At 40.3% G+C, this 13,981-nt stretch overlaps 1 protein-coding gene across 1 annotated transcript in view; it reads left to right on the top strand.

The window, feature by feature from the left end:
• The window catches only part of LOC148401610 (partitioning defective 3 homolog B-like), an 81,605-nt gene that overhangs the window by 54,826 nt on the left and 12,798 nt on the right, over positions 1-13,981 (top strand). The window contains exons 20-22 of the mRNA XM_088357061.1: positions 4,286-4,384; positions 4,500-4,763; positions 9,630-9,741. Coding sequence (XP_088213187.1) covers positions 4,286-4,384; positions 4,500-4,763; positions 9,630-9,741 — 475 coding nt within the window. The remainder of the gene's footprint in view (positions 1-4,285; positions 4,385-4,499; positions 4,764-9,629; positions 9,742-13,981) is intronic.

Genomic DNA, 13,981 nt, shown 5'->3' with positions numbered 1-13,981 from the left:
TTGAATTGACCCTCAGGGACGGCCAGTTTGAAATCCAGACGCATTGGTCTCGGCGAGACGGCTCAAAAGCGCTTCGGCTGCCGACTGCCCCATCACTCAGCGGCCAATTAAAGATGCAACAGGAAACGGTCATGAACAATTAGTATTTCATCATACATAGTCATCCACACTAATCCACATTGGACGCCAGGAAGCGAGGATACATCCGCTATGTTGTCTAGTTGACTTCATGCCAAGAGTGATGGATAGATTTTGTTGTTTAATGTTGGCTAATGACAAACACATGTAACAACTTACTTCCTAGTTGTGTGACCAGACTAAAACACACAAGCAAGAGCTCTGTGTCCTGGATGAGGGATGTTCCATGAGTGTAGATCACATCCCAGATGGTCTCCCAAGACTTTCAGTCTCTCCCACACCTTCTTGAGCACCTTTGTTTAAGATAAATATTAGCTGGCTGTTTGCATTTGTGGCTTAACCCACAATTGTAGTTCCAGTTTAACTCGTTGGCTCAATTATAGCGTCAGATGTGTATTAGTGGGTTCCATACCCAATTCTGACCTTGGTTTGTTGGATGTGGTACTGACAGATGGAGCCGGAGTTAGAGACAGGACAGGAAGGAAGTTAACTGCAAAGTCCTTTGAAATTATTTCCTGACATGTGCACTGAGCACTGTGCACCTTTATGATTATTGTTATTTTCAGTTTTTCCAAAGTTCAACTGCACTTTTGGTCTCCTCCGAGTAGTGTCCATTATCGCAACTTGCAAGCACACCCTTCTCGCTATTCTCGACCCCAGCGGTAGCTCATATGATATTGAAGTATGCAAACTGCACATGGTTTGATTAAAACAGGTTTTTCCTATTTCCATACTCCCCTGAGAGTAGCCTGCTGTGCGTTCTTGCATGCCTGTCTCCCTCAATTTCTTTCCATTTCTTAGATTAGGATCATTAAAAAAAAGGTTATTTCCCGTTAGGAAATTGCGTTATGTATGTACAGCAGGTTGTTGACTGTGCTGGCATGGTGTTTTGGAAAAATGCCATACTTGGGATGCACAGAAAAATGAACATTCTTGGCCAAAACCAAAATGAGGAAAACAAGGCTAAAGACGGAAACACCTCAAAGAAATGAAAATCCCGTCGCATTATTGTCACTTCACAGACGCATTCCGTTTACATTCGAATATAGTCGCATTTCTGTGATGTTAGCATCTAAATAAAAAGATTAGCTTTAACAAACAAGCTGAATTTGAGCTGGTGGTTGTAGTCTGATCCTCATTTGCAACAAGACCCTACTTAAGTGTAGAATCCTCGCTGACTGCGTGTGCTGTGAATGTTATTAGGTTTCCGGCCTGAAATAGTTTCAGCATGAAGGAAAGGGAAGCTCTGTTACACAAGTCGACAGTGTTAATCTCTTTGAGCGGGCTCTCTCTTCCTACAGCAAACTCCACTGAGATATGTGCGCGCCTCTCAAAATACATACAGAGCAATCTAATTACTGAGATAACAGTTCTGCTTGGATGATTAACTGTTCTCCCTGTGCCTCATCGCTGTGGCATTGCCTCCAAACAGTCTATAGCTAATCTCCTTATTCCTCCCCAGCTGAGCAGCACTTTCATTGGCGTTTTTTTTTTTTTGCTCGCTCATCTCCCCTCATTCATTTTACGCTCACTTTGGTCTTCCCTCTTTTTCACTATTCTTATGTGATCAGTCTGGAAGTTTATTTATTTATTTTTTTCCATTCCCAGAAATTAAGGGTACCATAAATATTGGTAGTACATATAAAACTTTTTGGTACCTCATGTTAAGACATGAAAAATAATAGGACTGGTCCTAAAACAAAAGTTTCAATTGGTCCAAGGTCTGTCATTTTTGTACACCAGCCCAAATGAAAAGAGAGAACAAAAAGGTTTTATTTTTTTCCAAATAAGTACGTCCTTTTTTTCATTATAATAAACATTTATAAGCAGTAACAAAATTAGACTTTTATCCATGGGAGTTTATCCAAGGGGGTTATGCAAGACTTTTTTTTTTACCACCCCTGAAAATTGTTCTGAAAATGCTAATAAACATTCACTTTGTATGTTTTGTATGTAGAGATTGTGGAAAATTGGAAAACACTCAAAATTTAATTTTATGGCAGTGCATCTGGCAACCCTCCTGGTATGCACTCCCACCCTCCACCCAGGCCAAACACAATAAGAATAAGAATCAGTCCTCCATTGTGTTCTTGATTACTATGTCGTGTTTGAATTCATTGGCAAGTTATAGCCTACTGTGCTACATTTTACTGGCAGCTATGCAAGTAAGCATGAGAAATGCAAGATGTTGGCAAATGATGCTACACCATTGGGTTGTCCTGCTAAATAATTATACACATAAATCACAACAGATGTATAGTGCTGACAATGCAACATAGTGATAAAAAAATTTATATTTAGGAATAGCACCATCGAGAGGATTTCATGAAAGGGGTAGCAGTAGCTTATCAGTAATGACCAGTCTGCTTCTTGACACTTGTCAAGACCAAGGCCCTTAGTTCAAGAGGTGCAGCATTGTTTGTCTAGTGTCTCTCCTTTGCCGTATGCATGTGACCTTCCTCTGTGTGTGTGGTGTGCAACACTAAATATGCAGCTGTATAAGTGAAATTCTCATCAGTAAAATCGAAAAAATATAGTTTGCTTCACTTTGGCTATTCCCATGACTGCTTTAATATATGTAAATAATCTTTGTGTACAGTGAAATTTTCATATCCCTACTATTCAGTAAGGTAGCTTGTCTGTCATGCTGCAGCCCGTAAACGCTACGTAACTTATTATTCCATTTTTTTAAATCTGTTTTTATTGTGGATCTGGAATACAGCAGTGGTGGGTAAGGCTTGCTGTCCTGCATTTCATGCACTTGAGAACGTGTTGCATGTTAGATAGGATAGGACTAGTTGAGAAAGTACACTGTGCTTTAACCATGTGTATGCGTGTGAATGAATCCTGAAAATATCTTTATAATGCATTGTATGAAAATACACAGGTGGATATTTGTGTCTTGCAGCCATTATCTGTTTTACATGTCAGACAAGCAGACATTTTATTATTCACAGTGATGTTAGCATTTGCAAAATGGGAAAACCAAAATTTTCGCATTCATTTTTAGGAATTAAATAATAAAGACGCATAGGCAGGCTGTCAGCACAATTGGACCACCTTAACAGGGTTAAAGTGGAGGTTTTAGAAATGTATGTATGCATGAATTGGAGAGTGTCTTCATGGCAGGTACATGTCTCTAATTGAAAGTCCCACCCTCATTATGTGTCTGTGGGTTTTATTTATTTTTACATTCAAACCTCAGTTGGGTTTCCTCCTCCTAATTAATGCAGGTATAATGAGTCCAGATGTGGACCTCTGCCCTCTTAGAATGTTAATTAACAAACTCTGTCAGTACGTCTTTAGCGAGGGATGCTATCTAACAGCTTACACAATCAAATAAATCTGCTATTCGGAATAATAATGAGTTAATATTAATTAAGCAGGATGATGCCTAAGATGATACTAGCGCTAACGTTCCTTTTCTGCCTAGCCCAGGTTGTGTAAGGCAGGAATGAGGGAACTAATGTCCTTGACCTTGAAGGAACCCTGACATGAATGCGACATTAGGTGACTTTGAAAAAACTTTTTTCCCCGCTCAGTGATATAAGTCTGCTAGCTCTCATGCTGTTTTCGAGGCAAGAGGAATATTATAGGTATGATGGTAATGCAGTGTGGGATTACAGAAATTTGTATCTGCTGTCGGTACCTTGAACAGGCAAGATGAAGACAATAAATAACTCTTAAGATACTAGTAATTGGTTTGCCTTCAGTCCAGTTTTGAAACTTTGGGCCAACATTCTTTCCAGTAGTGCTAATGAAAACCGTCTCGCTGTTAATGAAATAAATCCAGACATTAGATTGCTGCACCAAACCTTCCAAGGCAATATTGAGATGAAAGAATCTTAAATATTAAAAGTGAAAGGCTGAATGAGGAACACTCTAGCGAATTTAATTGGAAAAAAGATGCAGCACTTTAATAACATACAAGATAAAAGTTTTAAATATTCATGCGTTATATGCTAAACGAAATGATCGCTCGTAATCTCTCTTGATTGTCATCCTCATTAAAAAAAATAAAATAAAATTAATTTCCACTAAATAGTCTACCGTTAATAGGTTTACATGGATTTCAAGGATTAAGTCAAAACAACGTAACTGAAGTCATTAAAAGATGTTTCTTCTGCAACGTCCCTTTCTTGTTCAGGTTTGGTAAGAAGAAAGATGACAAGAGTAAAGTGGCAAAAAACAAACTGGAAGCCTGGAGTGAGGAGGAGGTCGACAGGTTTCCTGACAACAGTGAGAGGTAGGAATCAGCGCAACTCTGACATGAAACAACCATAACGTTCTGAATCACTATGATATATTTTTCGTTCTCCCCCCTACCTTCTTCTCTCCTCCCTAATTCTTGTCACTCACAGCTACGATCCGCGGTATGCCGAAATCAACTACAGCCAGCCCGCCCCCGCTCCACGCTCCTTCCCCGATGTGAAGGATGATGACAATGACCCCAACTATGCCCAAATCAATAACTTCCTCCAGCCAAACTTATTGCAGCTAACAGGTCATACCCCTTCCCCTGCAACTCCCATGCACGTGGAGACCAAACCGCCTCAGGCCTCTGCCGAGGAGTTGGAGGGGCTCTACGCCAAGGTCAACAAGTCTAGGCAACAACCTGTCGAAAGGTGAGATCAAGAAACTAGTTACGTCGCATATTATGCATTGGTGCCTTTGTGGGAAAGAGTCACGGGTAAGACCGCAATAGACTGAGGCTTTCCCAAAAAGGCAAGGCAAGGCAACTTTATTTATGTAGCACATTTCATACACAAGGCAACTCAATGTGCTTTACATAAAAAAGATTAAAAAAATAGAGCATAAAAAAGGGGAAAAATACAGAATATAATGGATACATATCAAGAATAAAAAATTGTTAAAAAGGATTAAAAAAAACAAAGAACATAGAGCATAAAAAAGGGAAAAATACAGAATACAATGCATACAAAATCAAGAATAAAAAAAAACAAAAAACAAAGAGCATGGAGAGAGAGGATTTAATTTAAGAAGAGCCTTCCTGTACCTGTGCCCTGGGTCCAGTGGGGTTCAGGTATTCATGTCATGGGTGAATAACGTCCCGTGTGATTGAAAAAAAAAAAATGCCTGTGGTTAATTTATTGATTTCAAACCCCACGTGTTTTGATGTTTGTGAGTTTAAGCTGTTTGTAACAGTCAATGGTTGACAGTAGACTCCCAAGCATAACCCTAGCGCTATCCCTCACCAACATGGAGACCATATTAGGCTTTTGGTGACATAACCTGTTTTTGAATCTCCGTCAAGTGTTAGTTGAAGTGGCGCTGGTAGTTCATGGATAGCGAAGGTTATGTAGTGAAAAACAGACACAAATGAGGACCCCTTTGTATTCAGCTTCTAAATGCTTAAGAACAGTTCAAGTTTGTCAAGTAAGTCCTTCCTCTTGAATTATACATCAGAAGAATTAGCGTCCTTGGAATTTGTGCGTTTAAATTTAGCTATGTAATTCAGCATGTGTAGAATCTGAAGAAGATAATAATGCAAATGTTATCATCTCCCCAATGAAATAATACAGACTACTTTAAAGCTCCCTGCATGCTTAATTCTTTGAAGAAGGAAATGCTATTGACTTGCAAATTGCAAAGAGGATGACAAGAGAAGGGAACAGATGGAAAGACATGACAGAAGGAGGGACGACTCGCAACGAGAGAGTGGGCTTGTGTGTTAGCGCCACAGAGTACATTGGAGGATGCAGACAAAGAGAGAGCGAGGATAATTAGCCACACTCCAGCAGCCTGACAGATCTGTTGGACCACTTTAACTCATTCACTAGTGCTGGTTGCTTCATTACTGGCCCGTTTTTTCTTTCTCCTTCTTTTGCATCACCCCCCCCCCCCCCCCCCCCTTGCTTTGCCAGTAATGAATATTAGTTTTTAGAAGTCGCATAATAGATGAGGCACCTTCTCAGTTCACGAATCACCGGAAGGCACATTTGATCATATTTTAAAGTGTACAGCAATGTGTTTCGGTGAAATCTAAACGACCTAGATTTAACGTATGTTTCAACACGCGTCCTCGAATGAATTAATCATACGAGCCTTTTTTCCTTCACCTCAGTTTGACTGGTTAAGCGGCTACAAAGGGACACTGCTTGCTTGTGTGACTTTTATTTGCACTCTTAAACAGGCAGACATGTGCAGACACAGGCACCTAGTTTTTTTTTTTTTTTTTGCAAGACAGCTAAGTGTAACCTAGCAACAATGTGTATGTGTGTGGTCCAGTGACAAAACATCGCTTACATTCATTTGACTATCCTTTAAGAGCTTTCATTTGAATATCCTATGTTAATGTGAGATTAAGGAGAGAGTTTTGATATTTGAGAGGCTTTTGGCAATCCCCATTCATTGAATACCTACAATTAGAATTTCAAATGGGCTCAAAACTAGTTAGAGAACCCGGGGCATGGAGCTGCCATTCAGCCTTATATCTCTTGGTGTGTGGTGGCTTTGTTTAAATGAAGAAATGTCTTCAATTAAAACTAATCCCACTTCAATTAGTAACATTTTCATGGTGTGCTTTTGTAAAAATACACCAACGATCAAGAAGTATGATTGACTCATTTGGAGTGAGCAGCTTTGTGAGCTGTAAACTGAAAATACAGATGTGAGGCACTGGAAAATGTTATGCAAGACATTCTAAGATATGCATGGCAGGAGTCAGAATATACTGCACATTTTGAAAGCTTTGTGAAAAAATTTGGTTAAAATTAGAATCAAACAATTCTGCAAAAAATACGGAACCCGCCATCGTGTCTGTCTTGAGCTTACTGTATTCCCCGGAAACAGCCCACCTGCTTCCCCTCAGCGTTTACATTTTATTGGTGCAAATAAAGATGTTCCGTCTGGGAGATGAGAGGCATGGTGAAACACTTATTGCAATGCAGCTTTATCCAACAGTTTTTTGAAGTCAAGTCATCCACAGAGGAAGCCCACCCCCCACCACCACCACACCCCTCATCCTGTCAGGCTATGAACAGTGGACTCCCAAGTGGCCGCCTATTTTACTGCTGGGACAGTTTCATTAGTGCCTCAGATGGCAGGTGCATGTCGTGATGGGCGTCGCATTTGATTAGCGCCGTACGAGAGTCTGACCTGTAGCAGGAAAAGGTTAGCTATGCTTGTCAAAAGGTATTAAGGCAGAGGGCCCTTGTCATACTGTAGCAGGGCCAGGGAGTGGGAGTGGAGATACATATGATGATGAATTAATCTTTATTTTGAACATGATTTAAAGAATAAAAAACAATAAAAACAAACAATATACATCACTGTTCGAAAAGGAGTAGGAAGAAGCCTAAGCTTATCATGTCCTACCCCTATCCATCACTTAGTAGTTCCGAGTGAGAACATTAAACTACAAAAGGAGAAAAGAAAACAACAAAAACAGTTTATAATCCCAACGTTTGACAGTAGTCACCTTCATTTTCCTCTTTTTGGTAATTAGAAAACATTATTCCTTTATACATTTTTTTAAATAGAACTATATTTCTGCTTTCCTTCATTTTATAGAAGATAGAAGAGCAGTAGAAGACTTGTCTTTACAAAATACAAAAAAAACCCAGTGAGCTAAGTTTAAAAAAAAAAAAAAAAGACAAATGACACACTGTTTGTTAGTGTTCTCGAAAGACGCAACAAAATCTATTTCTTTAGAGATCTGTTCTTTCATCTCACACGAACTAAAAAAAAAAAAAGGACTCACAAAATGAATCAATTTATCAATACAGAAAGTGCAATGAATTTTTGAAAACTGTAGAATTTTCCGACTTGTGTTCTTTTAACGAGCGTGCCGAGAAGCAGTTTTAGCTTTCAGTGAGACTGACAAAAGTATAAAAGATGCCCTCCTGATTGTTTGCAGTGCCTGTCTCTTTGTTGCCTTCCAAATAGGGAGCTCCTCCGAGCTCATCTGGCAATCGCCATCGCGTACTTTCATGTTTGCTTACCTCCAAGATCCAGACAGCAAAGAAAACTTTCCACCTTGAGCTTCTCCTCGCCTTCCTCCTCCGAGTGTGTGTTGTCTCTAAATCAGTGTTGAGAAGTATAGAGGTCAACCGGTGGCATCAGACAACTTCTAATTAGTCTCCTCCTTCACAAAGATACTGAAGACAGAAGAAACTTGTTACCTCACATTCTGTCCTCTCATTTTTGCTCTCAGTGTGTATGTCTCATAGCTTTTACTCGTCTATGCAGATTAATGCCTCTTTACTGTGTCAACCACACATTTATGATTGGAGTCCTCAAATAAAGGGATAAAAGAACTTTGCTGTCAGTGTTTGAAATAAAGCCCCCCTTACTTCAATCTTGAATAAGCCTGTCGTCCGCTATTAATATGATAATTTTGATATTGTCGCTCATGACAGCCGTAGCTGTAATGACATAATTAGTGTTGTTCATTTCTTATCACAACGGAAGCCCCTAATTAAGGGACCAGGGATTGGCTAATGGGCTTGGCCCAAGATGGGTGTCATGTAATGGAATATTTGTCTGCTTCAGTGTTGATTTGTCCAAATATGAACTCGGGCTGGGGTCGCTTTTTGACACCATGCTCCGCCCACATTAAAAGCTTTACAATGTACCGTCATCAATTTGTCTAAATACATTTTCACTAGGATGCTACAATTGCAAAAAAAAAAAGGAAATTTTCAAGCATTAAAACGCCCAAATGAGGCTCAAATATAAACAAAGCAATTCCAAGACTAACCTAGTTTCTGTTAACTTAACCACAAAAGCAGCAGCACATAGCTTGGTATTGATTAGCCGTCCATTGAAAGGAACCAATTAAGTAATTCTCAAGATGCACCAATTAGCATCACGTGGTCTAATGCCAATTGACAAACATTGGCGAGGACTTTGCAGACACACTCGTGAGTTGAATGATGGCAACACTTTGCATATCGATACTGGCACAGAGAAGTGTATGAGTCAGCCGTCTCTCCTTGCTCTCCAAAGAGCTTCATTAAATCACAAGAGGGTCACCATCTTTCCCACGTACTAAACTGCCGTTTTTAAATGGGTTTCTAAGGTTGTCCTCACTCACATATGCACACCAACGCACAACGAAGAGAGTTAAAGGTGAAGGCTGTGTACTTCCTTAGTGAACCTCTATACCTACTACCGAACTGTGCTGTCAAAGTCAATACCTCCAGCAGGTCAGAGCATTCCAGCTACAAGAAGGACTTCCAAATTGTTGTGTTACAACTCCATTGGGTGTTGAACTTTTTTTACTTTTCCACCTCAATGTTCCCTTCAGATTCAGATGCATGATTTTGTGAATGCTATCTATCTGCCTATCAATCACGATGGACTCGTTACCAGCCAAAAGATGATGCTGAGTGTATCATGTTCCTCCTAGCTTTTCATTTCCCTGCTTTAGTCTGAGCAGACTTTCAATGTGCTTGGATCCATATTTGCTGTTTGACTCCAAACACTGCCAGTTCATATCACTAATGCACTTATGCATCTCACTACAGTGATCAGCGGTCCCAGGGGATGCGGCGGGAGTACCCTCAGGCCCGGGCAGCTCCAGGATATGAGGAGCTGGACGCAGCGCGACGTAGAGTGCTGGAGAACGATCCACACCGGGTGAGTGGGACTTTACTTGAGGTGAATGAATAGAAATGAGATCTCATTTGAAATGGTTTTGGTGATCAAAATCCACATGAAGTAAAAAAAACTGCTTAACAAGCTGCTCCTCCGACCCCCATGTTCTCCACTGAAGCTATTTTCAGCTCACACGTTAACATTTGCAGGTGGCATATGGCTTCCAGGCAGCACCTGCTCTTCTCTTCATTCCGTTTATGGAAACAACTTTTAGGCTGGTGACATTTCATCTGTACCATGACAAGAACAGTATAAAAAAAAATCATCATTATTATTATTGTTGATGTCACTATCCATCTGTGCTCTGTAATGGCTTCTCCTGACCAGTCCACTCAGTTGTCTTGTGTCTGAGTCTTGATCGATTTGAAGAAAATGCCGACTTCTCTAACGCTTCATGGCAATCAATAGACACTTATCAGGCATTTTTGATTGAGGATTTTTTTGAAATGGTAAATCCCCAAATGCTGAAAGTCGTACTATACTTTGACCTGACCACAGTGAATCAGAGTTGATTTCATATTTCACAAGGCTCCAAGGCACAACCAGTGGCATGGATGGTTGGAATTATGGGATGGATTTACTGCCTAACTTCAACCTGCCTCCTGCTGTGGGTTTTTCCTTTCTTCAAAGTCATCTCTGTTGACTGAGCAGTGAAGCCGTATACGCTGATCGTCATTAGCCACTCGTAGTCTCACAACACAGCTGCTTTCTTTGTGGCCTGAGGCCTGTGTTGCTCATTACACGTCCCCGTGCACCCTGCATCGCTCCCTTCTATTGCCCGGCATTCTCTTGTTATCCAAACGTTGATACAATTAAAGCGCAGCCGGCGTGGGTGTACCCTCTGATCGTTTTTTTTTTTTTTAACCCCATAAAAGGCAGCTTTGCCAGTCGTAAGTATTAAAAGTTATGTTTGTCCCCTAATGAAACTCCCAATCACATACGCACACATCGTGAGAACGGGAAATTCAAAACAATAAAACGTTGCGGAAGTAACACAGGAAAAGATGAATCTAAAATAGGAAAGGATGAATTGTTATTTTGAGTGAGACAATGGAGAATATTTACAAATAAAGGAAGTGTGTTACCACCCGTTGATGCTTTTCAAAGCAGATTTTGGATTGACATTAGCAATTTCTAGCGTTGTTTTGAAAATAACTAAAGTAATGCTAAATTAATGCTAAGAATAAATCCTAAAAGAAAATGCAGACATATGCCGGGGTATATTTAGGTGTATAATTATTTTTTACATATCCTTATTATAGTGATCACAATGATCAGAGCCGTTATTGTCCCAATATTGGTAAAACATTAAAACAGTAGGCGTATATAAATAAATATTCTGTTCTCTGTCAATACTTTTGCAACGCTCAAAATACACCCACACTTCTTCAAGTCTTCCTTGCGGGGCAAAAAAAAAATCTTACAGTTGTCACTTTGGAAGATTCCATTTTATAACGAGATACATAAACACATCTTCTGCTCGCCATCCTCTTCTTCTTCTCCCATGTTCATCCAACCTGTTTGCAGGAGTGACTTGACTATTTTTGTAGAGTTTCTTGCCTTCAATTTGCCATGTAATATCCCCATTTTTTGTGAATTCCTCTTCATGCATGAGAGCAGCATCTACAGTACTTGAGTGTGGCATTCACTTGTATATATCGACCTTGCACGATCAACCCTTGAGCCGCCAAGCTGCGTTTTTATGCGCTACTATTTCTCTAGCCTTGGCTGGTTAAAAGGTTTTTTTTTCACAAGCTTCTCAGCTCAAGGACAGAAGTACCTCTCGCTCACTCTTTTTTTTCATACACTTTTAAAAGCAAAGGTGAGTGTGTCTCTCGTTGCTCATTTGAGCTGGTTGATCCCGAGTACAACACTGACATAAACTAAAGAGTCTGGTTACAGTATCTATTCATGTCCTCTGTTTATTCTTTCACTAGTCTGCATGTGCAGAAGGTGTGCGGCGAGCCTCAACTGAGTGTATTTGACCCTGGCTTTTAAAAGTCTGTGTGTGCATGAGTGTGTGTGTAGATCAGTGTGGGTCCATAAATCTAAAAGTAGTCCTCTTCATTCCTCCGCATACTTGTTCCTTCTATCTGTGCCCATCTAATTTGCCCCTTTCTCCCATGTTCCCTGTGTCTGTGAATAGGTCACACTTCTAATTATGACAATCTCTCCCCATCATCTATATCTTTATGGAAATGCCTGTCTGTCTTTACTGGTAGAAATGTCAATTAAGTTGCAAAGAACATGACATATTTCATTTTTGCCTGAACTTAGTATGCTAAATTTGACCTTGCCTCAGTAGTTCTTTAAGATTAACAACTTCCCTAAAAATAAATAAGGATATTATTTGCTAATTGTTAGGGCCAACTGACTAGATCACTTTTAACGCCTTCAGGTGTGGTGAAATATTTGCCTTTTTTGTAGGTTGAATGTACGTGAAAATGGCCCGAACTAATAAGTGCATATAAGTACAGCTAAGTAACCTAACCTAAGGGTAAGATGCTCTATAAAAACTTTCGTAAAACGTAGACACCAATTTATTTAACCTTTATTTAACCAGAAAAGTCCCATTTACATTAAAAACCTCGTTTACAAGGGAGTCCTGTGTAATCACTGAAGCACAGTTAAGCAAAATTGCTAGTGTAAAAAAGTTGCGCTAGCAGCATTATACAAATACGTGTATCGGACCTCTTTGCATTATGAAATATAAAAAAAAAAAAACAAACAAAAGTGCATCTCACCCCAAGAATTTTTTTTTTTTATAATACGCGGTGCAGTGCAGTTTGTGTATACAAGTTATCGATCAAATAAATGGAAAAAAAGATTTGAACAGGTAATAAGAAGTAAAGTTGAGTTGGAAATGCAACTTCAAAACAATTTAGTGCAATAAATGTAATCAATCATAATCTCAGTTGTTTTATTTACCTTATTAATGCGTATACACGATGGTTAATGTTGGGGGAAAAATCACTTATCCCTCAAATATTTGCTCTGACCAAGATTGCACGACTTGACTTTTGACTTGCTTGAAATTTAGTGGTGACTCGACTCGTTTTTTTTTTTTTTCTCCCACAGTAACTGCGTGAGACTTGCTTGTGACTTGAGTATAGGTGACTTACTCCCACCTCTGCTCGACCTGACCAATTTTGCTGACTGTGACTTCACAAAACAAAAAAGATGTCTACTCCGCTGTCAGAAATGTTTGATGATCGCAATGCATGCATCACCATCTACCAATTTTTTATTGCGTGATACCGGCAGTACATTTGACACTGTAATAAAATGTCAGGAACTCGTACTTACAGGGCGTCACATGCTCGCCAGTCATTACCACATATCCTGATTTGAGCATCAGTTTTTTTGCATTCCCTTTTAATGTTGTGTGTGGTACGGGCATCCATCACCTTGATGATATTTTAATGTCGCATCCTTGGGCTGTCTCTGCTTCTCCCGCCACCACCCACCGCCCCCTTCCTTCCTCACGCACTTTTCCCCCAACCCTACCTCTCTCCCTCCTTCATTTTGGTCAGGACTTCATAAATAAACCCCCACATCATTAAGTAAACGCACACCCGCCTGTCATGGTGAGCGATGGCTTACGTTTTGTTCGCAGATGCAAGCACACATTCAGGGTGCGGCTGATCTGCGCATGGTGCTTCATGCCCGCAGGCAAAGCCCCTCGTAGTTTTTTATCTGTAACGAATACACTAGAGACATCAGAAAAATATTATCTCTGTTACTGTCACCTGCTATCACCAAATCCCCGCTCAGCACCCCCTCCAACGCAGCAACAGCTTGTTTCTTCGGTGGGATTCATCAGCTCCCACCCACTGTGTCCAAACAACCAGCTACTTTGTCCTGAAAAGTAGCAAAGCTTGTGTTGGGAGCATCTCAGGCCGAGGAGAAGTCTAGATGATGTGCGGGCCAGCAGTTCCCCACTGTGCAAGCCTGCTGCTGGAAGGTTTTGTGGCCCACTGAAAAGCTGCTCCTGCAGACAAAAGAGCAGGAGGAGGCAGAAATAGGAAGCTAAAACTGAATATGGGGAGCAAGAAGACTTGTGAGGGGAAAACAAGGGAAGTTGAAAAGATGACAGAGCAACAGAGAAAAGCCACAAAAAATCAGAAGAAAATGAAGCCTAGAGGGGAATATGGAAAGATGACAGCATCTAACGGGAGCTGGATTGTCATGAGGAGGCAGAAGGGACCAGACGGAGGCACTG

The sequence above is a fragment of the Syngnathus floridae genome, chromosome 2 (assembly GCF_059516105.1).
Source record: "Syngnathus floridae isolate MCC-2025c chromosome 2, RoL_Sflo_1.0, whole genome shotgun sequence".
In the NCBI taxonomy this organism is placed as follows: Eukaryota; Metazoa; Chordata; class Actinopteri; order Syngnathiformes; family Syngnathidae; genus Syngnathus; species Syngnathus floridae.
This window is presented reverse-complemented; position numbering and strand designations above follow the sequence as displayed.